The sequence below is a fragment of the Pseudopodoces humilis genome, chromosome 18, assembly GCF_049639895.1.
Source record: "Pseudopodoces humilis isolate 2021_Gansu_Grassland_sample_001 chromosome 18, ASM4963989v1, whole genome shotgun sequence".
NCBI classification, from domain to species: domain Eukaryota; kingdom Metazoa; phylum Chordata; class Aves; order Passeriformes; family Paridae; genus Pseudopodoces; species Pseudopodoces humilis.
In genome coordinates, this window is record NC_142217.1 from 13675815 (window position 1) to 13703170 (window position 27356).

At 50.5% G+C, this 27356-nt stretch overlaps 2 protein-coding genes across 2 annotated transcripts; both read right to left on the reverse strand.

The window, feature by feature from the left end:
• Positions 1-2085: 2085 nt before the first annotated feature.
• On the reverse strand, positions 2086-3414 carry LOC102105925 (galanin receptor type 1-like). Its single transcript, XM_005523188.3, has one exon. It carries the CDS (start codon positions 3412-3414, stop codon positions 2086-2088), a length of 1329 nt encoding a protein of 442 aa, XP_005523245.3.
• Positions 3415-15406: 11992 nt separating this feature from the next.
• Positions 15407-18513, reverse strand: GRIFIN (galectin-related inter-fiber protein). The gene is made up of 4 exons (XM_005523006.2): positions 18502-18513; positions 17028-17107; positions 16774-16936; positions 15407-15898 (listed from the first exon to the last, which is right to left on the reverse strand). The coding sequence occupies exons 1-4, from the start codon at positions 18511-18513 to the stop codon at positions 15737-15739; spliced, it is 417 nt and encodes a 138-aa protein (XP_005523063.1). The 3' UTR covers positions 15407-15736.
• Between the last annotated feature and the right edge of the window lie 8843 nt (positions 18514-27356).

Here is a 27356-nt window from a genome sequence, read left to right on the forward strand (position 1 = left end):
CTGGCACCTCCATGGACCTTTCATTGTAGTTTATTCAGGGCAGGCTTAAATATACAGGTCAGGGCAATGTAGGGGGTACAATACCGTGTTAACACTTGGTCTGGGGATGGAGAACTTCTTTTTACAGACATTCAGAGTGCATTTAGAATGAGCTTTTGATGCTCCTCAGTCTGCCACATTTTGCCAGCCCTAAAAATATGCTTTGAAAGAGAAAATAAAACCTCTACAGGCTTTTCTCCACAGCTACTAAAAGATCAGGCTGTAGGTACACTCCTATATCACCTGCAAAAATGCAGATGTTCTCATCTCTAGCACACATAAAAGCCATAAATCTGGGTAGTTGTAATGTCTTGTTCGTTCATATAAAGAGATACAAATTGTGGATGGCAGTGCCTGGTAAGGAGAAATCTTTCACTTCCCAGGCAGATCATTGTTAACATTAAATGCTATTGAGCTACCATTACAAGGGTTAGGTTGAATGTCTATTTTCTTGTCTCTATCTTTTTTGCCAACAAAAGGCCCCCTGGAAGGCAGCAAGATATTATATAGAACTTGGATTTCCTTAAACATCCTTCCTTTTTCAGTAGTAGTAATAATAATAATAATAATGATAATGATGATGATGATGATGATGATGATGATGATGATAATAATAATAATAATAATAATAATAATAATAATAATAATAATAATAATAATAATAATAATAAAAGCTTCCAGTCATCAGAAGCCTGAGTTCCTTTAAATTAAAAATTCTCTTGCAGGGACACTGCTGTGTTCAGTCTGGGCTTTGCTAAGAAGACAAACCTGCTGTGCCAGGTGCTGGGGCACAAGTAGCTGGGCATGGGCTCCTCTGGCACCAGGAGATGGTGCACATCCCCTCTCCCCTGCCATCGGGGAAGGGTTCATCTCTGATGTCATTCCAGCCTTTTGGATCTTTGTTGTATGTTTTTTGCCTCCTACCTGTTGCCTGGTCTGATGTGTTTTCTCTTAGATCTTGGGGAGAAAGGTCTCCTTTGTGCATACAGATCCAGTGCTCAGAACAACAGAATGCTCAAGCTTTACTGGAGTCTTTCAATGCTAACAGAATAAAAGTATACAATTTATTTATCAAAGTCTCCTTTCAAGGAGAAGATGGATGAAATAGGTTTTAACCTACTTGTGATGCTCAGGAAAAGCAAACACTTTGATTCTCTCCTTCCCAGACAAACAGCATTACATTCGTTGTTTCTGATTTTATGAGCTATAAACCACTCTCTATTTTTATTTTCACATGCCATTGACTTTGTTTGGTACAGACACAGCTGAACAAGGCTGGTTTTTCAAGTGCAAATCATGTTAATAGATGCCCAGTTCTTTCCACTCCACACACAGGAGCACCGCTGTAAGAAAGATGACCGATGCCAAAAAATATATTTTCCTGTTTCATTTCCTAAATCACCTCTGAGGCCACATTATCCCTTCTGAATTCCCAAATGTGGAATGGTGATGGTTGCTTTAGTACTTCTGGCATGGTCTCTTCACATAAGGAGAATTTATTTGCATGGAGAAGTGAAACAATACAAGCAGACAATGAAATCTCAAGTGGTAAAGTGTGTGAAATTCTCCATTTACTATTATTTTTATGATGCTGTTTCCAGCTTTTCTTCACTGCTTGCAACTACAACTGATGGATCTGGAGCACAGAGTGCCTCTTATCGCTGCTCTTCATCAGCAAGTGTGAGCAGCAGCAAGCAGTCAAATCGTTGCTGTATCCAAACAGCATCTCTGCATCCAGGGATGGAGCTGCAGGGAGAGCTCACTCGTTGGGAACTTGATCTATCTAATTATGTGACTGTTGACTGGGCAACAGGCTGCACATCCAGTTGTCCCCAGTAAAAATAATTTGTCTTAAAATTTCATCTGAGTTAAAATACATCAGCTTTTTATCTTGTTACCTGTTTTGTTCCCTGTCACGGCATTTTTGAACTGGTATCAAGAGTTATTAGAAGAAAGCTCTTTTCCATCATTAAAATACCGTGTTCAGAAAGATCACCAGAGTCGTTAAATGCTGATGAGGGTATGAGTGGCACTCCCTGAGCAGAATTACAAGGAAGTGTTCTCAGTGGAGACAGTATTCAGAGGTGGATGCTGGCAGGAGTTCAAGTGTCCACACTTGTTCTTATGGCCATGACTTCCCTGACATCTCCTGTCCATGCAGGGAGTGGTGGAGGGTCCTTTCCTTGCAAGCTCCACTGAACTCTGGTAAGAGAGCAGCTCTGGGACTGAGGAATGAGTTGTCCGTTCAGACAGAGAGAAGTTAAAGAGAGAGACCATCCTTTGGTGGTATTTGCTCTTCATTTCCTTGGCTGATCTGTAGAGGTTCCCAACAAAGCAATAGCATATAGGGTTGAGGCTGGAATTGGTGAGACCAAGCCACTGGGCAAAAGGTCTGAGCTGCAGGATCCAAGGAGAAGGAGTCACATCCTGCAAAGATTTGGGAATGTTGAAATCAATCCAGATATCCATCAGGTAGACAGGCAGCCAAGAGACAGCGAACAGCAGGACCAGGGCCACCACCATCTGTGCCACTTTCCTGCGGATCTTCAGCCGGGAGGCCGGCAGGGATCGGTTCAGGGCAGAGCTCTCCTTCAGCTGGCTGCTGCGGCTCCACAGCCGGCGCACCGTGAGGAAGCAGATGACCATGTTGAATAGGACGGGCAGGCAGTACAGGGCACAGAAGAGCAGGAAATTGTAGGCTTGCTTGAGCCTCTCCTGAGGCCAAATCTCCCTGCAGATGGAAAACACCAGGGGCAAGCCCTCCACCACCCCGATCTCATCCCGTTTGTTCATGAAGATGAGCGGCATGCATATCCCTGAGGACAACAACCACACCAACAGGATGGTGCTGAGGATCCTCTTCTGGGTGAAGAAAGAGCGGGCGTTGAGCGGGTTGTGCACGCTGTAGTACCGGTTCACGCTGATGACCGTCAGGCTGAGGACGCTGGCAGAAACAGAAACAGCCTGGATGAAGGGCACTGCCCGGCAGAGGAAGTCCCCGTACACCCAGGCTTTGTAGATGAGGTTGCCCACGGTGATGGGCATGCAGATGCACACCACCATGAGGTCACACACCGCCAGGTTGATGAGGAGGCTGCGGGTGGCGCTCAGGCTGGACACCCGACTCCGGCGCTTGCGGGTCAGCACCCTGATGGACATGATGTTGCCCACAAAGCCCACCACGAAGGACACCAAGTACATCACTGTGAGGCTGATGGTGACAGGCTCCTTTGCAAAGAGGAAGAGCATCTTCTCCAGCTCTTCCCACCCCAGCTCCTGGCTGCCATTCCAGAGCCCACCTTGGGTCTGGTTCTCCTCCTGCCAGAGCTGCAGAGGGTCAGGGGGAGCCCCGGGTTCTGGGGGGGACGAATCCATGGCTGAGTCCCCCCCAAGGCAACCTGGGCTAACGGGGCAGAGCCTTCTGCGCTGCTTCCAGTGCTCCAGACATGGCTGGGATCAGCCCTGCCTGCAAGAGAGGGTGAGGAGAAGGGGGGTCAGCGGGGGCTCGGGGCAGCGATGGCCCTTCACGGGGAGCTGCCGGGCCAGCAGTGGCTTATCCTCAACTTAGTTGAGAAGCGGCCGTAGCGCAGGGCGGCCGCGCTGGGCAGCGTGGCACCGGCACCGGCACCGGTCCGGCAGCAGCGGCGGGACCTGCGGGAGCCCCTGCCCGGCCGCGGAGAGACGGCGCCTCGCTGGGAGGACCGGGAAGGAGCCCCGGTTTCCCCGCAGCCCGAAGAGCAGCCCCGGCCACGGTCTGCAGCCGCTCCCCCGCTCCCTCCATCCCTCACTCCCTCCTTCCCCAGAAAGTTGCGTGTCCCGCGGCCGCGCTGCCGGACCTCTGCCCCGGGCTGCCCCCGGTCCCCCCCGGTCCCCCTCGGTTCCCCCCAGTCCTCCCCGGTTCCCTCCGGTTCCCCGTCTCTCCCGCAGCACTCACCGGGCGGAGGGCGGGCAGCGCCGGCCGGGCTCCTCCCGCCGGCGGCTCTGCCGTGGATGTGTGCGTGTGTCCGTGTGTCCCCGTGTCCGTGCGTCCCGGTGTCCGTGTGTCCCCGTGTCCGTGCGTCCGTGCGTGTGTGCGGCGGCAGCGCCCGACCCGCTGCCACACGCGCGTGCTCGCACCCACGCACCCACCGCACCTCCAGCCCCGCGCACAGCCCGCGGCGCGCACACGCTGTACACCCCGCACACCCCTGCACACACCCCGCCCACTCCTGTACACACCCCGCACACCCCTGCACACACCGCGCACACTCCTGCACACACCCCGCACACCCCTGCACACACCCCGCACACTCCTGCACACAGCCCCGCACACTCCTGCACACAGCCCCGCACACCCCTGCACACACCCCGCACACTCCTGCACACAGCCCCGCACACCCCTGCACACACCCCGCACACTCCTGCACACAGCCCCGCACACCCCTGCACACACCCCGCACACCCCTGCACACACCCCGCACACTCCTGCACACACCCCGCACACTCCTGCACACAGCCCCGCACAGAGCCCTGAACACAGCTCCGCACACAGCCCCGCACACCTCACACACAGCCCCGCACACCCCCTGCACACAGCACACCCCCGCACACAGCCCCCAACACAGCCCCGCACACAGCCCGCACACCTCACACACAGCCCCGCACACAGCCCCGCACACCTCACACACAGCCCCGCACACAGCCCCGCACACCTCACACACAGCCCCGCACACAGCCCCGCACACAGCCCCGCACACCTCACACACAGCCCCGCACACAGCCCCGCACACCTCACACACAGCCCCGCACACAGCCCCGCACACAGCCCCGCACACAGCCCCGCACACAGCCCCGCACACCTCACACACAGCCCCGCACACCTCACACACAGCCCCGCACACCTCACACACAGCTCCACACACGCACAAAGCCACACGCACACAGTCCTGTTCTGCGGCACCAGCGCACGCACACGCCGACCCCGACAGACCCTACACGCATCCCTGAGCACTTCTGCAGACCCGCACACGCTGTGCACGCTCCCTTTGCACACGCTCGGCTGCACACACCTTCCTGCAGGTGTCCTGCACACCCACAGCACCCACCCCCGCACCTCTGCGTGTCCCCGCACCCCCAGAACCCTCACACGCAGGTGCGGCTCAGCCCCCGCAGCCCCTCGGCACCCCAAGAACACACACACACGCACACCCCAACACGCACACTGCAACACACGCACCCCAACACACACCCCAACACGCACACCCCACTCTGCCCCCGCTCTCCGCCGGCAGCGCTGCCCGGACCCGGCCCGGGACAGGCTAAACCGAACCGAACCGAACCGAGCCGTGCCAGCCGCCCCTCCCGCCTGGAGCCAGGAGCCCGGCCCGGCCGTGGTGCTGAAGGGACAGCTCCAGCCGGGCCGGGCACGGACCAGGCAGGGCCCGGGCGGGGCTGGTACAGTCGTGGATTATTCCTGATTATCGCCTCCTCCTCCTCTCCTGGGGTCCCCGGGTGCAGCTGTAGCAGAGCGGGGAGCAGCCCGGGAGCTTCGCTTCTACTCTAACACCCCCCACCATCCTGAGTTTCTGGCGGATTCCGGCCCGCCAAGGGTTAACGACACCGCAGGTGTGATTGGAACTCGCCCGGTCGAGGAGCGCTAAAGAAACACAACTTCTGGTGTTTTCTATTAAATTGAAGGAATGGGGAAAAGGAGGGTTTATTGGAAAAGTCTCTTGAAAAGTTGGAGTGCTTGTTTGAGGACTAAGGTTGGTTTGTAAAATGGAACTTTTGACTGGAGGTGCTCAGAGGATATCACAGGAGAAAATGTTTGATGAGAGGAATTCATACCTCTGCCTGAAATGTTTAGTTTTTATTCTCTTTCTTTACATCCTGTGAGGGAGAGCAAAGTAACAAATACAGCCCAGCGGAGGCTGTTTGCCACTGAATGGTGAATACCCTTGATTTCACTGGGAAATTCCCCATCCTTTTTATTCTATGCATGTGAAAGAATAAAGTAAACATTTTTGGTCAGCCTTACGTGAAATGAAAGGAAGATCAGTGGTGGAGCTACACTGGGGAGGTGGCAGGCGGATGTGATCAGCCTGCAAACCTCTCCTGCGTGAGAATGCATTTGCTCTAAGCGTGTAACTGCTCATTCTCCTACAGTCCTGTGTATGTGTATTTCACAGACAAACAACTTCCACAAAGTAATTGCAGAGTGTTGCCCAGAGCACAAGGTACACATTATTCCACACAGTGAAATGCATGGATACTCCCATGGATACATAAAATCTGCTGCAGTTTCACAGCTGCTCCATAAGCAAATATAGATCTGTTGCAATGAGGCAGCTACAGAGAGCAGCCTCGGAGCTGGCAACTGGAAATCTCCATGTGCCCGAGCCCCTGCCAGCCTCTGCCAGCCTCCCTACAGCAGACCTGCCATTACACATGGAAAACACAGGATGGAGGTGTTTAAGTCAACATTTTTAGTAGGGTTTTAACAGAATGCAGAGAGAGCAGAAATGTGCCAAGGCTTGTTTTGTTCAGGTAGTTGTCATCCAAGTGATCAAGCTAATAAATACATTTAATACATTTGTCTCCTCAGTGTACTTTATTTGTAACTTGAATGATTTACTGCTGAGGAACCTTTAGGACTTCAAGACTAAATTACTAAGTTAATCAATGGTTCGATATAATTAGAATGAATCTGCTTTTGCATCCATTGGCACAACTGCCAAGTCATCTCTAGCAGCAAATGACGAATCCATACACTGTGTGCAGCTGACAGAGAGCACAGGGCATTGATTATAATGAGTTCATTGATTCTAACAAGTTCAAAGTCGCCAGATAATTCAAGATGGGGAATCTCCAACTGAAAGAAACACCGTACCCTTTTCATGTTGGTTTGCCTCTTACGGAACAGCTTTGAAGTGGAAGCTAAACGAAGTCCACTGGAGATAAGAGCCATCCTTCAGCAGCAAGGGCAATGGGCAATGTGATCATACAGCAAAGCACATCAGAAATAACCCACTGGTCTCACTGGAGTTACAGCTGTGAACAACTGACCTGAGAGCAGTGAGTCAGCCACTTTGGGGCTTTGCCAGAATCTCAAAAAACCTCACATTTCCCATGCCAGCTACATGTGCCCAAACCTGCCCTGCCCACTGCGCATCAGAGTCCCGGGCCAGGGTAAATTTAGCTTTGCTGCCTCAGCACAACCTCCCTGCTCCCACTGCAGCAGGAGCTGGGTATCACACAGAGCCGCAGCGATGCTCTGCCTGTCCCAACAATGGCTGTAAATTCAGGAAACCCTGAGGATTTTCCAGCTTGTGCTGGACCTTGAGAGTGTGAAGCCAGAGCAAATCCTCTGGTTGTGCATCTACTTGCAGTAGCTCATGTGCTCTCCCTGCTCTAACTTTTCCCCCTGGAAATCCCTGCCAGGACTTGGGGGATACAGAGCCCTGTGTGGTTCCCAGTGCATCTGCATCCCTGACCTCTGTGTGATGCCTGGCACCCAACCAAAGGGCTCTTGGCTCTCTTGGCTTTCTCCCAGCGCACATCCTGACATGCCTGATGTGTCTCAGCTGGCACGGTTTGAGGTGAAGGCCTGTGGTGAGGATATAGCTGCTCTCTCCTCCTGTGCTTGCCCAGCACATAGGTGGGATGGTGTTTGCCCACTTCACAGAGGTGAAACAAAATTAGGGCTTGTCTCAGTCAAGCAGGGCTGGATTGGTGCTACAAGGACCGATTGGCAATGGTGCTGCTTGTGTTAGGTGAGCTAGGAGCTCATTCCAGGCTGTTGGGGGTGAGCACTGGCACTGGTGAAATTGTTTCCCCCTTGATTTTGCTGGGAGGTGCTGTTTAGACTGCCCTTGGAAAGCACTGGCTAAAACCCACTTCCATCACCACTTACCCCTTCTGCCTCTCACACTTTTTGATCGATGGCATGGACACAGGAGGAGCTCGGGGTAAGGGAGACTCCCCCAGCCCTCACATATGCCCCAGTGCTGTGCACACTCCGTCTTGGGAAGTTGTGTGTGAGCATTTCTAACCACCACGAATACTGAAACCTGCCTCTCTTGCCATCAGGAGAGAGTAACAACATCACCATTAACTCATATTGCATAAAAAACCAAAAAATCTACTTTTCTCTGGGACATTTTCTTATAAATCCCTAACCCAGCAACAAAACTCCCCAAATCCTCTGTGCCACCGGCCCGGGGATCTCAGAGCTGGCTTTGCCGCTCCCTCTGCTGGTGACTGCTCCTTCCCCGTGCCAGTGCTGCTCTGGCACCGCGGTTTTGGGGGTGACACGAGCTAATTCTGGCCCCGTGGTCCAGGTCCTCATCCCAGTTCCCGTGTGACATTCACAGATGTCAGCGCTTTGATGCTGCTGTGAATCCAGGAGGAGATAAGAGGCCGGCACTGCTCACAATCAAAGGCAATACAAAGGAGATGCCAAGTGCACTTCAGATTCTTTGAAAATAAGATAGCAAAGGAAATAAAAAACATCTGGGAATTGATGTTTGTTGTTTGTAATTACTTCCATGAGAGTGAAAATCTTCGTTCTCCCACTAGTCTTCCCTCAATCAAAAAACGAAACATTTAAACTATCTCCAGTGTCCTTTGGAGGATTTTATAGGGAGAATGTGCATTTTTATGTCTGAGAATATTCACTGGTCTGTTTTCATAAACAGATATGTGCCAAATTCCATATCTTCTGTCCTCTTTATTGGACGCCTTTTAGATTGAGTGCTCCGGAAATGTAGTGGCTGAAAGAAAAGGATAATTTTGCACAGAAGAATTTGTCTAATACAATGTTCACCAGCTCAAGAACAATAAAACACCATTTTGGCATTGGAGTGATTGAAAATTCTGTCTTTCTAACGTCTCTGCTTGTGATTTTTGCAGAAGCTCAGGCAAGTAGAAGGCTGGGAATGCAGGGCTAAACACACTCCTGCGGAGCCCCACCAAGTGAGCTTGACCCTCTCTCATTAAATGGAGGGTCCTGAATGGATGTGTAATGAGTAACAGAGTGAGTGTTTTAAGCATAAATCAGTGCTGTGGGTCCCTAAATCACTGCACACATTTACAGAGAGGATTTTGAAGTGATAATGAACATCAGGTCAAGCCTTTGAGAAATGAAGAGTGCCAGGACTTGGCAGAGGAGGCAGCTGACATGCAAAGCAGCCTCTAACACTGCATTCATTCAGCCCCTCTCTCCCTGGAGCTGGGATCTAGGACCCTCTGAAGCAATAATTGGATTTCGTCCATGCCCATGTTTTGTGTGGTGCTCTCACTCTCTTGCTCAGTACAGTCACCACAAACCCTGGGGAGGAATATTTAGAGCTAGACTGAAAGCAAAGCCCAAAACGAGCAGATTTGGTGATTGAGGGAATCTGGTGGTCAGAACAGGTTTGTGGGGCTGCATTTCATCCTGTTGTGACTCCAAGCAGTTTGCCACTGATGTTTCCAAGGAGTGGACAGCCAGGTGAAACAGCACTGAGAGCAGGGGCTGTTAAATCCTCCCTCCATCCTTCTACCTGCACACTCCACCTTTGAATATCAATACATCTTCCTTCGTGCTCTATACCCAGGTGCAACAGGCTAATAAAGGGCTTTTTAGATGACAAATCTTCCTGGGTTTCATCAGCTGATTGCCATCTGGGGATGAAAAAGTCTGACAAAGGCTTTAAATTTGCCACTGTTTTGCCTTTTCCCAGCTGCAGAGGCTTGCAGAGGAAAAATGCGGGGAGGCAGGAAGGAAAGGCTCTGCAGAAAAAAAACCCCACTCTCAGGGCCCAGATCTGGTAGTATAAGAGAGGAGATAAAGATTTTAGAGAATACAATAGGAGGGAGTTTGTCTTTCTGAGTGAAATAACTTGCTCTCAGCCTAGGTAATAGCTTGCCAGTAGCTGTCACAAAGCAGATACCTCAGGGATCAGGTTGCAGTAAGAATCAGAACTTGAGCACATTTGCAACAATTATTTGCTTAGTGATGGCTTTGTGATCTGTCAAGAGTCAAGTGTTATGGGTTTAAAAATCAGCTTTCCTATATTTTATACTCGCAATCAGGAAATTCTTAGGATTTGTGCTCTCTGGATTCAAGTGAGGATCAGCTGGGAAGCAGGGAGAGGTGAGACTCTAGTTCTGAATGTTCTCCAGTGTTTTGATGGTATAAGACAATCTGTGAGTTGTTATTTATTTTCAGCAGCCTTTCAGAAGGAATCCCCACAACTAAAGAAAACCAGGCAGGCAGAGGCTTTGAGGGGCTGTTAAACTCTTGTCAGGATCATTTGCAAACTTTTCTCCCTAATGCTTCACCTCTCTCTGCGCAGTGACTCATGTGGAAAGGCTCAGGCAATTTACTGGAAGTACAATCACTGTCCTCTCGTCACTGACTGCATCTGTCTTTCTGTTTCCAGTGTGTGTTCACAGCTCAGAGGAACTTCAGGAAATGAAAGCTGACAATAGCTGCAGCTCGGCACAAAGGCGGAGGAGGTGACAAGGTGAAATAGCTGCATCTCAGTTTTACTCCCAATTTTGAAACCAGATTTTCATGCCGTAGATCACACAGCAGTTTCTAAGCCTTTGGAAAATGGATGTATCAAGGAAGGGGAAGAAAATGAAGGGTTTGTTGGTGGTTCTTTCATAATTTTGTGGGCTGGAGCATGAAACAAGCCGGAAAAATGCTGATTAGTGTGGGAGAGCAGAGTGATGGTATCTGTGTGCAGGTGGATGGAAACTCCTCGGGCTGGTGAGCTGCTCAGCAGCCCTGGGCCTCACTGGAGACAAGGGGCTGGCTCAGATGTGCAGCTTGGAGGGGTTCCTCACGGGGCTTGTTGGCTCATTAAGGCTTGGTGGATGATGAAAAGTCCCAGCCCCACCTACCCATAGGCTCCAGGGTCAGGGTGAGAGCACCAGGCTGGAAACAAAAACTCCTGCTTCCCTCCTTCCTTTTCTGCTCTCATTTCCTGCAAGTGCCTTGGTTCCCTCACCTGCACAAGGGTGTTATGATAGTTCTTTTTATAGTTTACTTGGATATTTTAAAGTGCTTTTTAAGACCTCAAAAGTCTTACAATAATGTGATGGTGCAGAGAAAACATCCAGATCTCTGTAGGTTGTTGTCTTGTGCTCTCCTAAAACCAGAGATTTGGCTACTGATGTTCATATAGCTTGAAGAAATAAAATGATAAAATGCATCTAGCTTTGGCAAGAGGGTCTTGGACAGACTGTGGGACTAGAAGGCCGGCAAATCTGGCCATCAGGCTAATTTCTGTCACTCTTTCCTCAGGCAGTATTGATGCACAATAACCCAGCTGCCAAATAAAATGATACCATCAGCTTCCAATTCTCCAACTTCTAGACCAGAGCCTTTCTTACAGAAAATAATCTTTCTCCAGCCTTTCATGTCTGGAGCTGGTACCTGCCACCATAGATACAAAATCAGGGCTGGGAAGTGTGCTTTTCTGTCTGAGCTGGCTCTGGATGGAGATGCTGTGAGTTAAAATGGTTTACAAACTTCTTTTGAATTGCACCGAAAGAAACATCCCTCTGCTTTCCAGCAGAGACTTTTCTAGCTGCATTCTGGGGCTGCCTGTAGCCTCAGAAATTCCTCTCCCCCACCAGAACTGAGAGTTACTTCTCCTTTCCTCTGGTTTTATTTTCCTCACACTCTTCAGAAAAAGGCAGAATATTTGCCCTCTGTGTTCCTCAGTCCTGCCAGCAAACACCTGCGACTCCCGAGCATTTAAGGAGTTTGACAGCCCACCAGGGTTGAAAAAGCAACCTCTTAGATAAGGACTCAGAGATGCAATGCAGAAAGTCCCTGCTGATAAGGTCTGCACTTCTAGCAGGTATTTCTGTGCTGAGAAAACAGCCCTTGGGGGATGGGGGAAATTAGACATGCCATAGACAAGGGGCCACGGTCACTGAGCTGCACCACACCACAGCACAGCTGCTTGGTGTGAGTGAAGAAAATCTCTGCTGCAGCCCAGATGTTGTCCATCAGGAGATGCTCAGGGGGGCATCAAAAAGGGAGGAGAAAGGGAATTTTTAGTTCAAAGGTTAACAACTCTCCTCCTCCTGCCTTTCCTCACCAGAGCTGCCTTCCAGCATTGAGAAAGTAGCTAGACCCTCAGCATCAAGTTTGCTAGGTTTGGGTTTTTTTGTATAAGGGTGGTCATGTTGAAAGAAAAGGTATCAAGTTGCAAAGTGAGTATGGGGCAGATGCAGCCTGTGTGGCTTTCTTCTTTTAGAACTTTGCCAAAATTTTTGTCACTGCCTTGGCAACAAGTCCTTGCCCTTTTCCCCCACTCCCCACCTTTCCTGGCTGCAGGCAGGACCCAGGCTGAAATTCAGCTGTTGCTTGCTGAGGCTGGCACGGTGTCAGTGAGCCCCATGTCCCCAGGCTGCTGCTGTGCTGGTGAGATGTGACTGTGGCTGATGAGGGAGCTGTTTGCTCACCAGCCTGTGAGGGAATTGCTGGAGTTTGCTGCTGGGGTGTGTGGTGGTTACCAGTTCATGGATCAGCAGATGCTCCACAGGAGATCCGTGAAACTGCCAGAGGGGCCCTTGGCCCTTGGATTTCTGGCACAGCTCAAGCACGAAGGATTATGTGCCTGACTTTCCCCTGGTTGATCTGGGGATGAACCAGAGCATTTCTGAGCTCTGCAGACCCAGTCCAAATGAGGAGAACTGGTGGGAAAGGGAAAACGTGGGAGGCCATCGCTTCTGTCAGTTCTGCCTCCTGAGAGACACCTCTCTTTCCCAGGTTTGTGTAAGTTTCCCTTCCTGGTTTGTGTAAGTCTTACAAGCAGCCTCTGCTGCTTTATCTGCAGATCCTGACTGGGACAGTCCCTATCCCACCCCACAGCAGTGCTGTCTCTGGAACATTCCAGCCGGCTCCTCTGCAGAACCTGGCCACAGCAAAAAAAGGGAGCTTAATCTTGAGGTTGGGCAGTGAAATTCTGGTGGAATCTTCCAGAGCTGCAACCCCAGCTGCTGCAGCTCCTTCCCCTTCAAAAGACCTCCACTCTTCAAAAATACCCTGGGCTGGAGCTTGTCTCTATCAGTTCTCCCCCCAGTTTAAACCATGAACAGGAAGGCTGATTGAAATTTGGAAGAATTTGTTCTCTTTGATCCCCTCAATACCAGCACATGATGCCTCTTGCAAGCCTGGCATTCCAGGCCTGCTCCAGGGAGTTTAATTGACCATTGTAATTGTGAGGCTTAATTTTTTTCTAGAGTTTTTCCTCGAGGGACAGATGAGGGTCACAGACTTGGAGGGCATCTCATTCCCCATAAAACTGTGCAAAACAGCTATAAACAGCCAGCCCTGAAGTTTTGCTTCCAGCAGTAGATTCCCAGACCTCTCTTGCTCTTCCACCCCCCTTCACCCTTGGCTGTGTTTTGGCTGGAGGAGGCAGCAGATAAAGCCCTGAAGGCAGCAGCAGAGCTGGGGATGTGTCAGGAGAGATTGGGCTCTCTTGGTGAGGATGGCAATGGAGTGAGATCAGCTGCTGGCAGGAGCTGGGGGGGATGTGTCCAGGGCATAATCTCTGCCTCTGCCTGATTTTTTGCGGCATCTCTTTATTTATTTGTACTTGAAAGGCTTTTTCCCTGTTTGTCTGTGGTCCTTTGTGCTTATTTTGGGGGAACAATGAAATTGTGGGGTGTTTTTGCAGCAGTGGCTATGGATGCAGCTGGCGGCCATATCAGTACAAAATATTACCCTTATAAATCATTTCGTCACTTTTCCTCTGTGAAAAATCATCTGTCTTTATCAGCCCCCAGAAAAGCACAAATAGAAAGGACAATTTCTTTCAAATGCTGCTCAGCATTATCAGATGGATGTCACAGAGCTCCCAGCAGGCCTGGCTTTGCCTGGGTTTGTGCCTGTTTTGCTGAAGGCATGTCCCTGAGAGCAAAGTTTGTTGAAGCCTTGGGTTATACCATGACAACCAGAATTTGAGTCAACTCTCTTGTCCCAGTGGTGATGGATTTATTCTAGGCCAGAGGAATTTCTCATCATCTCCAACTTTCCTGACTTGCCATCAAGACCATTGCCATTTCCAAAACATGTTTTCTGCTCCTTTTGGAGGCAAAAGGTGCCATTTGGCACCATTTTGTGTTCCAAATCAGCCCTTTGCTACAAGAACAGGATGGTTTCCCATTAGTGTTCTTGATAGTCTGGAAAAACACTGCAAACTCCTTAACAGATTCATGAATGTCAGGTTTATGGCATGATGTGTTATGGTTTTCTACACCCACCTCTTCCTCACAAGTCCTTGAAACTGTAAATAGAAGGAAGTGTTGGGAATGGCCAATTTGAGCACTGAGAAAAGGCTGGAGCAAAGCTGCAACCTTCAGAGATCTCATCCAAAGGCAAGGATGGATTAGGGCTGACTTCTTCTTAAGTGATTTCTCTTCAATGAAAAGGACTGGCAAGGCAGGATCATCTTTGCCTTTTCCATCAGGAATGTGTTCTCTCTTATATCTGAGGAACAAAGGAGTGATTAGGGGGCAGCTGTAATTGCATTTTTGGAATAAATTCCTGTTCAGATTTAACACTGTGACATTATGCTGTTTATGATGCGTGTAATTAAAACAAAGTGAAAAAAACATCTTTTACTCTGCTGTGGCCTGGTCAAGGAGTCAGAGATATGTTGTGCTCCAAGGAAAAGGCTAGAAAAGAGAAGAGGGTGCAAGGGATAAGTGGATTGTTTGGAAAGACAACTAAAAAGGGAGAGAAAAGAAAACAATAAAGCAGAGAAAAGCCAGAGGCTATCCATGCATATCCCCAGGCACTCTTCTCATTCCAAGCTTATCAGAATTTCTAGACCCTGGTTTACTCAGTTCCTTTTGCTTGGAGTCCAGCTGCATTTCTGGTGCATGGGGGAGGAACCATTTGCTTTTTTGTGTCTCCTCAACTCCTGCCCTTCTCTGACACACTACATCACTCTGGGGGTCTGTCTGAGAAGCCTGGAGTTGGCAGGAGTAGAGCTCAGCAAACATCTCTCAGCTGGTGAAAGGAATTCCTGACAACACCTGGCAAGTTGAATTTTGTCACACTCTTCTGCAAACCAGAGACCTTCACCTTGCATTAGCCCTTAAAACAAAAAGGCAGGATTTTCCCAGAGCCAAAATCACACAAAATAGGAGTGTCCTCCTGCCTGGTGACCAGCCCTTGCTCATGCCAGGTGCCTGGACTGGCAGGGGATGAACAATGAGATTGATCTGCCCAGGGAGGGATGTCTCAGCAGGGATTTCCTTGGTTGGTTTTATTGTCAAATCTGGTATAATTCTTCCCCAGTTCCTGGAAAGAGGCGTCCCTTTCCACCCCTAACATCCACATTCCCCACATGCCCAGCTGAGGACTGGTGCTCATTCACACCCTGCTCTTGGGCAAACACAATTTCTAAGGTAACATCCAGGCGTCCACACTACTCAAGGCAGATTTTGATGTGCAGCAAAGATGATCAGACCTACAAAGCCTGTCAGGCACCCTAAGGTGTAGGGGCAGAAGGTCTTTGATGGGCTGGGCTATGGTCAGCAATGTGGCTGGCTGTGATGGGAATGGCCATCCCTTCCACTATGAGGACACGTGGCTGTCTCCCTGGTTGGTGGTGGCATGTGAAAACGGGGAGGAAATGATCCTTGGCTGAATCAGAAGCTTGAGGGGGAATGGTCTGTGAGAGAGTCCCAAGGCTGGTCTTTACTAAAGACCTCGTTTGGTGATTTCCACTGAAGAAATGTCAATATCATTGAGAATCTGCAGCTTGGTGATGGATGAAAGATTCTTCTGCCGATGCTTGTACTGCAGGACTTTGTTTTCATTGATGAAAATGTGGAAATAGTCCTGGTCAGAGTAGATTTCGACCTGAAAGAGAGACTGTGTTATGTTCATGGGGCCTTACTGGACCTTGCTTCTGTCATCTCAAGGAGCTGCTGGATCTGTACACCTACTTAAATTCCTGCCAGAGCCAACACACACACACTGCTCCCTCCCACTGTGGGCAAAAAGAGGGAATAACTGAGTTTTTCTTTTCATGATAAAATCTTCTGGTAATGCAAAGCCTAAATTGAAAACAAATGCAGTGTCCAGGGATTATTTGAGCTCTGCATGTCCGTGCCAGAACTGGTTATAAATCACCAGTTATAACAGGATTGCTAACAGGAGACAAAGCCAGAGAGGGGATGTTGCTGAGTATGGTGCTGGCAGGAAAGGCAATGGGGAGCACCCTGGAATTGGCTGGGTTATTCCTGTTACACCTGAGGGGACCTGTGGGGTGATGATAGTAAAAGATTTTAAAATCATAGAAAATTCAGGGAGTTAGAAAAAAAGTTAGGCTCGGCAAGCCCTGGGAAAAGTAGGCCCTGGGAAATGTTAGACCTCATGCTTGCTAAGATCATGTGAAACTGCACCTGTGTAGTCAGTATATGATAAATAATATAATTGTTAGATATGATTAGATATTGTTTAAAGAATCATGACAACCTATGTTAGGGGTTTGAGGGGGATCACAAGAAATAAATGCTTGGGTAAAATCAATGTATACAATAGAAAAATGTAAGTTTAATAATTAATATGTAAGTTATATAATGATAGAGTATAAAAACATGTTCAGCTCAAAACCAAGTCTGGTCAGATTTGGGTCTGTGTACCCCTGACACCCAGAGCTCTTTAATAAAGCTCCTTCATAAAATCATTCCGTTGTTGTGTGTTCCTGAACGCTAACAGTGACACAGGGTTACCTGAAAGGGCTCCTTTGCTTTGAAGGGGAAGGTGTTGTTAACCTCTTCCTGCCCCCAGTGGCTGTTGAGGAAGGAGTTGCAGACGATTCTGGAGCTGGAGAAGCGAGGGTTAAAGTGGAGAGCGATCTGATCCCCTGGATCACAGAGCAAATTAATTTCAAACCTAAGACAGTGAGAGAAAAGGGATGGGGAGCTGTGAATGATGCTTCAGGTCCTTGTGAGCCAGGAGAGCTGGGAGCAGAGCATGTCCTTACATGCTTGAACTGGAACTGGTCTCACCCTTGACCACGATGCTCCATCCAGGACAGATTCCCTCTGGGTGCAGGGCCTCAAACTGCAGACGAGGAGGAGGGCACAGCAAGGTGGCAGAAATGAACTTCCCCACTCAGTCCTTACATTTCTTTCTCTCCCTTTCCCACACAGGCACACCCTCCTTCCCCATCTTTTTCTCACTCCTAAATAATATTAGGGACTCTAAACTGATAAGAAATCAAGTCTCTATGACATCCAGTTGATGAGGTGGGATTTGCTGTCCCTGAGGTCTTTTGTAAAGAGCTGAGCGGGATCCAAGAGCAAAAAATTAAAGAAGAATTTGAATGCCTTCATTGTTGTCAGGACACAAAGATATTCTGCTTCTCTCTGCACCTGAGCAATACAAAATCTGAAGCAGAAAACTTCATGTGATGCTTTGAAGCAGAGGAACAGGTGTAAAGTGACATCCAGTCTGAGCTCATCCAGCTTTACACGGCTGATTCTTCCCACCAGTTCCTGCCTGATCCCTGTTCCACGTGCTCTCCCCATCAACACGGTTAAACTCGCATAAAATGAGCTGGAAAATGTTTCTTTTTGAATAATTCATAGTTTTATTGAATAACTAATTTTAATAAGTTCTTGCCATTTCACCCCATTTTTTTTTATTTTTTTATTTTTTTCTTCCTTCAGCACTCTAATGATCTTGCATTTCTGAGCATCCTCTCTCACAAACCTATTCACATTAGGAAAATTTCCCCAGCCTTGGCAGCTGTGTGTCTGATTGTCCCTTCCTATAGGTCAGGACTTCAACTCCCCTATTTCTTTCTCTGTCATGAGTTCCTATTTCCAATGCTTTTTTGGGATATGCAGTTTTTGGGCAGCAGATGAGACATTTGGGCAGGAGTTAGCGATGACCAACCTCATACCCTCCTGCCTGGCCACTTCAGGAGGGCAGCTTTGGGACCCCACACGGCCACAGAAAGGCTCTGACCAGTGTTCACCCCTGTGAGGCACAGACAGTGAGTTCTGGATTCAAAGAGCAGGTGGTGATGGCAGCACCCAGGTTCCCCTTGCCTCGACCCTGAGTTTGTGATCATTACACCAGCCCCAGCAGGACACACTCTGGAGAGAGCTGCTCCCTCTTTGCTGCTGGATGCCCCAGCAGAGATGGAGGGCAGCACACAGCTCTCAGCTATAGCTCTCCAAGTGACAATTGCTGCCATTAGGGCAGCACTACCCCAGTCCAGCCCTGGTATAGCAAAATCTGTCCTGTATCCCATTACTGAGCACCATGAAACTCAGTTTTGCAGTAACCTGGACCAGACTGACATAGAGTGGCAGCACTGTAAACAGCACCCCTGTGTTATTCAGGATTTCCACCTGTCTGGCCCTTCTCTTCCTCCTTCCTGTCCCCTCTGCCAGGGCCGTGCTGTCACCCCCAGCCCGGGCAGTGCCACATCTGTCCCCAGCACTTACCCGCAGTGCCATGGCTCGCCAGCCCCGCAGCCCAGCCTGGCTGCAGCACAGAGGGGTTTTACAGCCGGGCCAGGAGCCCACGTGTGCAGGGATTGGCATCACCAGTGGGCTGAGGTGTCCTGTCAGAGCCGCTGGGCACGGCCGGGATGGGGAGCAGCAAATCCCGCTGAGCCCTGCAGGGTCAGCCCGGTCAGGCGTGCGGGACTAATCCAGCCCCGCGGTCCTGGGCTCTGACACCGTGGAGCCCTGGGATCCAGAGGGGTCACATGTGGTTAAGGCATGAAGGGAAGATGGGGACTCCCAAAGCTGAGGGAGATACCAGGAGTCACATCCACTCCAAGGTCCAGAGCAAAGGGAGGTGGCAGAGGAGAAATGGTGCCTCCGACAGGGGCTCGGCTACACCCTAACCACGGCAGATTGCTTTTTCTCCATGTTATCTTGTCTCTCTCTTTGTGAGGCACAGCCTGGCCTGAAATGAGCTGATGGCAGCTTTGTTACAGTCGCTTTTCCCCCTCGTGGTGCCCCGGGGCGGGCGAGGCTGGGGATGCTGCTGTGCTGAGCTCAGCATGCCCCGCTCCCGCATTTCCCTTCCCTGCTGGGGACAATACAGGGATTTGGGAGCAGGGTGAGTGAGCCTTTGTCCAATATTTCCTGACACGGAAATGCACCACGAAATGAGCAGTGTTGAAATGAATTTCAGTGATGAGGTGTTTTCACACTGGCAGGCAGCATGTGCTGCTGTGAAACTAAGTTAGGGAAGGGAGGAGTGGTTGTGCATTCCCCTCCTTTCCACAGTGTAAATGTCCTAAAAACGGTAAGTACTGTCCCCATCCCTGTATGCACGGGAGGCTGTGATGGTCCTTGGCTGGTCCTACAGGAATCCATGGCTCTCATGGAAAAAAATCCCCTCAATGTATAGGCCACAGTGCTGGTATTATTTAATATTTGTTTTTATCTCTGGCAGATAAGCAGAATGATAACTGCTATTCCATGCTCTGGTGCCCTTGGCAGACAATTAAGAATGCAATTCAGCAGGCACAGAAGCCAAGAGCGTCTCTTGGGACTGAAAAAGCTGAGTCCCAGGCCAGGATTTGCCTGTTTGGACTCTCAGAAAGCCAAGCCTTGTGAAGCTGAGCTGTGTCCTGGTCTGGTCTCTCTGCCCCCGGCTCTGCAGGAGCTGTGCTGGGGAGCAGGAGCAGAGCTCTGTGCTACAGATGGCAGCATTGGGACGTGTAAGGGAGCCCTGAGCCAGCGGCAGAGGCACCGAGGTGCTGTTGGAAGGACAGGGACAGGACATCCCAGCTGTCACTGCTTGGGCTGCTGAAGGAGGATGGACATTGGTGCCTCCAATCTGTCGAGTTGCATCTTTCCCCTTCTTACAGCCTGAACCCAATATTGTGTTTTCAGCCCCCAAATCATCACTCTCTACTCATTTCTGCTGCCCGCAGGGGACTGCAGGGAGAAAGGGCTGATTTTGAGATACTCACAGTGGTGGTGGGCATCACCAGGCAGAACTGCTGTCCTGTGTGTAGGAAAGAAGGGGTCTGCAAGCTAAAGTGTCAAGTCAAGTTTAAAATAATTATTTTAATGGCATCAGTGGATGGGGGTAAAGCTTGGGCAGAGCAGGTTGTGTTCAGGCAGGCTCAGCTCCTTCTCAAAGGGTGAGTCTGGGTCACCCCAAATCCAGACAGAGCCTTTTCCCATCAGACCAAATCAGGGGCTATGATTTCCCCAGTGCACACCTCTGTCCATGGCTTCTCCTGACATGATTATCTGCTGCCTGGCAGTATTTACACCTCCTCTGCAGCCATTTCATCTTCTTGAGGGAATTCCAAAAACTCCCCCATGCAAACAGGGGTCAGCCCTGTGCTCCAGCCATGCTGCTTTAGGAATGTGTTACCCCAGGAAGGGTTTGGGATGTTGCTTTGCTGGCTCTCCCCCATTCCCTTTCCCCCAGACCCGTGGCTCTGCCATAAGCTGGGATCTCTCTTCAGCACTGCTGTCTACAAGAGACTGGCCATGTTTGTGCTATGCCAGGGCTGGATGGTGTGAATGCTCTTCCAGGCTTAGTATGGGAGAGAAAATAACTACAAAATCTTCGTGAGTTAAACTTGGGTGCCACAGACTGTGGTATCTCTATTTCTGCAATCTCACACTGCTGTGCTTTCTGGAACCGGCCAGGAGAGGGCTGGAGAGTGCAGGCAAATCCCTGAGATAAATTATAACAAAATTCACACATAGTTCTAACTCTAACTCTCCTCTAACTCTGGAAGAGTCTGATGCAACACCTGCTGCTGCTCTGGGACAGGGGTCAGCACTGCAGCCTGCAGCTCTCATCCCTGCTGTAAGGAAACTCCAGGCTCTCTGGCAGCAGCCCCGTGCAGCTGCTCAGCCCAAGCATCCCAAGGCAGCTCATCAGAGAGCACCGAAGGAAAACATCACACCCTGGAAGGTGGCAAGAGAAACAGGGGAAGCTGACACCCCGGCACACGCTGCTGGGCCAGCTGAGCCTCCTGCCCCTCACTGCGGTGTCAGCCCTGCTAACGAGAGCGGCCTCGGCGCTGGCAGCTTCTGGGAATGATGTGTTTGTCAAATTTTCCATTCTTTGGGCTCCTGTTAGCACATCCCGTCATCCTCCCAGTTAGGCATTGGTGCTGGGGAAGGGAAGGGCATGTTCTCTCCCCCAGCAGCTGTCTGGGTAGCTGCTGGGTATGGAATTCTGCTTTTATTCTTGTGGATGGTAAGGAAAGGAGCCTGGTTCTGTCCCCAACAGTGCTGTGAATGCAACCCATTGCAAGTGAGGTCTCTGCCTCTCATTGCTCTTTCCCCACCCTGGTGGAAAGGGGGAGGTGATCCCACCCCTCGACAGGGCCATGAACCCACACAAGTGCAACTGAGGCCAAGCCTGGAGCCACTGCTGTCCCCGGCTGCTGCTCCCCGCTCAGGACTTCCCTTCCGCGGCTTTGAGGAGCAGGGATGAAAGGCAAGGGAATGGAAACACAAAGCATGCCTGGTTTATTTTATTTATGACTGGCCTCTGCTTAAAAGGAAACCAGCATTATCAGTCCCAGCACCACCAGGCCAGATGAGTAAATGAAAGAGGAGGGTTTCGTTTATGATCAGGAGCTCGAGTTTGCTCTTATAAGGGCATCGCACCAGGCGTTGCCTGCTGCCACCTTGCTGCTGCTCCTGTCAGGGGATGGCCAAGCTCAGCCAGAAACTGAGCCAGGGTCTTCCAGAGGTGAAAGCCTTGAGGCAGAGAGTGGTTGAGATCAGGTTGCACCTACCCTTCCTTCTTTGGCTTGGGGCAGCTTCATGTGCTCCGACACAACATCCCTGCAGCCAGCACATCCCAGCGGGTCCGTACCCATACCTGCTGCACTGTTATCCTGCCATGCTTGGTGAGCCAGGACTGTCCTTTCCTGCTCAATTCCCCAGGGAGAAGGTGGTAAAACCATGTCAGAGTAGGTCCGTTTGCCCTGACCAGTGACTCCAGCTGGAAAGGAGTGGTGGGTTTGGGGCATGGCTGGTGCTGATCGTCACCCATCGCTGCTGCTCTGTGAGGTGCAGGCAGAAGGTAAACACACACCCTGGCACAGGCTGCTGTTTAATCCCTGGGGTTTTTAGAGCCAATATTTGATGATCCGTAAATAATTGCCCTGTTGTATATGCAGGGACCTGATTTATCCTGTTCCTTTCAAACTCCTTGGGGAGACATCTGTCTCCCTCTTCCTGGTGATTGATGGAGAAGGAGGAGAGCTGGCACTTGGCCCTGTCGTGCTCCTCAGAGCTGGCTTGTGGGTGTACTGCTTGTCCCTCCGTGGTGGTCTCTGGCTCAGAGCTTCAGCAATGACAGATCCTCAAGGGGAAGGAGGTTATGTATGAACTCTGCTCACTTTTATGTTGAATCCCCTGGTTCCTGAGGAGCAGTGTCAACATTGTCAAATCCCCCTTCATCCCCCATTGCTAACTCTTGCCAATAAAGAAGTGCTTCCCAGCAGCTTCCCAGGTGAGGTTTGTCTCTGGGAGCCATTCTTCCTCAGTTTGAGCAGCTCTTATTCCATGTTGAATGATTTACTGCCCCAAAGCAGAGGGGGAGGACGAGGCACATCACCGGAGGGGCTGCAGCTTGGCCGTGTGCTCAGCTCCTGCGCTCGGCTGTGCACACAGGTAACAGCACGACCATTTCCTGCTGATGCTCCCCCAGCCAGCTCCGTGCCAGCCCCTTGGCCAGGGAGCCCACGTGGCAACAGGCCTGAGCACGGCACAGGCGGGCCACGCTCCACGAATCAAAGCCTGTGCTCCTGCCCCGGGCAGCAGCGCGTGGGCTGGAGCCGCAGTCGTGTGCCCGCAGGTGGGTTTGGAGAAGATGCAGAGGAGAGGGAAGCCTGGAGCAGTGGAAAGAGGGAGGGAGACAACCTGTGAGGTTTTGGGGATGCTCTGGGGTTCAGGGAGCAGCCAGTCATGGTTGTCTCCTGTGTGCTGCAGCCCTTCTGGCTATTGGCAGGTTTCATGAGGACTGTTCAGCTCTGGAGAACATCGGAATTTCTGTAGTCCTGCTTTCTCACCATTTTCTATTGAGACTTATTAACATGAGGAGTCATAGTCAGGTTCTGACTTCATAAAAACTTTTCCATGCCCTTGTTTGATATCCTCATCTCACCTGAAAACAATTGTCCCACAGGCTGGGTCCTAGAGAAGGTTCAGTTTGGGGTCAGATGGTGACTGGCACCAGAGGAGAGAAGAGAAGAGCTCTAAAAATAAAAAAAAAAACAAGACCATCAGTATCACAAACATTTCAGCCTCCTCCCGCCCATTACTCAGCCCAGCCCTTTCCCAGGCACAGAGAAGTGCAAATAATGCTTACCCGGGAGGAAGATGTGCCAAGGCCAGAGCCAGCACAGCCCTTTCCCAGCAGGCAGCCAGCCTGGGGAGCTCTGTCCAGGAGCCACTGTCCATCAGGGTGGCAGAGATGGTGCTGCCTCCAACCAAGATGAGCAGTTTTTCCTCCAGGCAGATCACTGGTGGCCAGAGCTGGGACACAATAGATGGCATCATGCCGGGCTCCTGGAGCTGCTGATAGAAGTGGGAACTCCACCCCAAGGAGACCACCAGGGAGCCTAGAGGAGGTTTGGAGGCATTTGTTGGGGAGAAACGCTGTGTTTGGTCAATGAAAAGGGTTTATGGACTGAGAGACTTGCAGCTCTGGGAGCCAGAGCATGTCTTTCCTCCACCTCTGAGTATTTGACCCACTCCTTGCACCACCACTGCTTCCTTCTCTTGGTCCTGTTGCACTGAAGCTTGGTCCTGTTGCACAGCCCGTCATCTGCCCTGCTGCATCAGAGGGACAGTGACAGTAGAAGAAGGGATGTGAGGTCCACTCCCCATCCCAGGCTCTGGGAGCAGGTGGGATGACACAGAGTGAGGGGTAGGAAGGACATTTTCAGCCTGGCAGGGCCTGGCACACATCCAAAGGTACCAGTAGCAGCAGGACCCCACACGTATCTGCTTCAGGCCACCCAGTCAACAAACGCTTGAGCTTGGAGCACTGGTCCCCTCCACGTGGGCTCTGCTGCTGGGGGCTGAGGAGAGGTGCTGGGTGTTGCAGCAGCCTACAAGAGGCAGCTGGAGAGGAGGATGCAGCTTTTTGCTATTTCAGAGAGCAGGGAGGAAGAGGAAGGGCTGCTAACAAAGACCGAAACTAGAAAAATGACGACGATGACAAAAAAACCTTGTCCCATTTAGGGAACCAAATGCATTTGTTTCCTGATATGACCAGGATAGCTCAAAGTGAGAGAAAGGAGAGGCACACATTCAAGTTGCTGAGTGACAGCTCAGTGAGGGTGGGACTGTTTCAGCTGGAAAGGACCGGAGGCCCCACCAGCCCTGAGTCCCTGACCTGCCCAGGGGCCGAGAGGTGCCCAAACACCTCTCTCCTTTGCCTGGCTCCCCTCCATCCTCTTCCCCAGCTGCTGTCCAGGAGAAGCTGCCTTGCTGTCACGCCCCAGAGCCAGGAGGGAGCCAAGGAGGTGGTAACCAATTGTACCAACGTTTTTTTGGAGATTTTGAGGCTCACAGTAATGCTGAGGAATGAAGAAGGGGAATCATGGCCTTCCCTATAGCTGAGTCTCCTGCTGCCCATCCTGCTGCCAGCTCCCCCTCATGAGCTCTGCTCCTCTCTGCCCCTTCCCGCAGCGAGGCTCCCTGACCCTGCTCCAGCTCCTCATTCACAGACAGTGAAATTGTTCTTCTTGAGACAAACAAACAGACAGCCCCTGCCCCAGGGAGCCTGTGGTCAAGACAAGGAGATGCCATATCATTTGGTTTCTTCTCTATTTTCATTTTGGCTTTTAGACTTGCAGATGGGCTCCAGCCACAAAGTCTGGAGGCAGGTCCAGCTTCCAGCAGCTCCTGGCTTGGGTGGAGGCTGAATCCAGGCTGTTGATTTAGTCCCTCTCTATTTCTGGTGCTGGGTTTGTACATAATTTGATTCTATATAGTTATGGATAGAACTAAGTAGAGCGTGAGAATTTCAGCACGGGAGGTGAAGGGATGCTTTATGAATGAAACATTTGTTAGTGCAAGGTTTCAGCAAGAGGAAGGGACACAAACTGGCAGGAAGAGCACAGTGTGGGGGGATGGAGGGGTCCAGCAAGGGGTTTAATCCACAGAAGGCTCCACCCAGACCCACCCACGCTTTGGCTGCAGTTTTTCTGCTCACAGAGCAGCTCTGGGAATTGGGGTTGAATCCCATCTGCATCTCAGTAGCAGCTCAGGAGAAACCAAGGCACTCTCAGGAGCTGAGGACAGAGCTGCAGCTCCAGAATGTGCTGTATCCACCTTCCCTGCTCCTGCCATGGCTGATGGTGGGTTTCCAACCCCTCAGGGCTGTGGAGCAGGCTCAGAGGGAAATGCCATTTGTTGCAGCCAGGGGCAAAACTCCCACTGATGGAAAAGGACAAGGACTGCAGGGGTTTGGCCTCCATCTTCAAGAGAGATCTGTGGTAGCTCTGACCTGCCTCAGCACTTCATCAATCCTGTTTTGTAGTTGATGTGGATCATAGCCTGGGGAGATGTTATCCGACCATGACTCTGCTCCTCACATCCTCTGCTGCTACTCCTCCTCCTCCTTTAGATCTGCCTGATGGGAGAAATGATCTTGTTTTCTGGAGCTTTTACCAAACTGCAAGGGGTTTTCCAAAACATCTGGAACAGCTCACGGAGCTGGAGTGGAGTGTAACGCTGAGGGTGGAAATAGGGTCATGGAAACGGAGGCACCCTGTTAGATTAATGCTTGGGAGCTTTGGGACTGGCTGAGTTCAAATCCTCACCCCTCTCACAAAGGAAAACAGCTGGCAAAGAACAGTGAGACCCTTTCCACAGCATCACTGCCTCTGGGTCCTGCTCCCCAGGGAGGAGGAACCAGCAGTGCCCACCCCAGCACAGGGCTGTGCTCTGAAGGGCAGCATGGGTGTCTTGGTGTCCCAGACCCAAACCCTGTTCCTCAATTTGGGCTGTGGGAGGAGCTCTAGAAAGAAGCCAGGATTTTGCAAAGGGCAATGAGGCCCCTTGGGTTATTTGGAGGCTGCCGGCTTGGCATCCATCACTGCTGAAATACTGAGATGGCTTTGAATACAAAGCAACATGTTGTTAATTAAAAGAGGGGTGTAGCTGATGCCAATCCCAGAAAATGATGAAAATAGACCTCTGCTAACATCTTAATTTCTACAGGGCTAGGATTTGGACTGATAAAGAGCATCTTGTCAGTGCCACAGCCTTGGTTGTGTGGTTTGACTTGGCGTCAGGCCGTGGTACAAATAGAGCTGGAGTGGAGTGTGCTGCTCAGATAAATTGATAAATTCTAACAATGCAAAGCCATCACAGCTCAGCTGATGGGAGGACAAGGGGGGCTGGGAGGTGAAGCTGCCCTGGGGAAGTGTGTGGGGTTCACAGTGAGGTTGCAAAGTGGTTGGTTCTTGAGCCTCCCTAGTTTTACCTGTTAAGTGAAAAAATAAAATTCTTCTGGTGACATTTTTAGACAGCTGCTAAAAAATAAGCCAGATCACTCGGCTTGGTGCAAGCCAGAATGGACTTTTTTAGTACAACCACAAGGAGATTCTAGGAAAAGGGAAGGTGTGATTTATAGGACGGAACAACCTCCTTATTGGAAAGGAAAATATGTGAAAGCCATGGCAGAACCATGACCTTTAGCTTTATTTCAGTGGGACAATATCTAGAAAAGTTGCTGTGGTCCCTCAGGGGTAACCCAGGCTCCCAGGGCCATATTTGTGATTCCAAAGACCTGCAGTAACTCTGACTGTGCCCCATCAGCTGTGGGGGCCCCTGCTGTCCTTGGCTGTGGTGGGCTGAGGATGGAGGGTGCATTTCCTGTGCCTGTGACAATGGGGTGAGAGCAGGGAGGGAGATGTCCCCAGCTCTGGTGTCCCCTTGCCAAGAGGAGGGTGGCACATTGGGAGTGTCCAGGAAAAGTGCCCCAGAAGTGATTCAGGGCCTGGAAATGTTGCTTGTCCAGACAGGGTGGAGAAGTTCAGTTTATTTTGTATTATTTTTTGTTATTTATTTTAGCACAATGTATTGAAAAGTTTTGGCTGATGGATGATGATATCCCTAAATATCAGGATTGAGAGGGAAGAGGGTTTCCTGGGCCAACAGGAAAACCAGGATAAGATCAAATGAATGAATACAGAAGGATATAACTTTGGGCTGGAAAGAACACTGAGGTCATCTGAAAAATTTAAATGGAGACTGGAACACCCCATCCCCCTGCACTAACTGCCATGAAATCTTTTAACTTCTGCAGAGAATATTTGGGAGCTCGGGGTGAGGGATTCCTG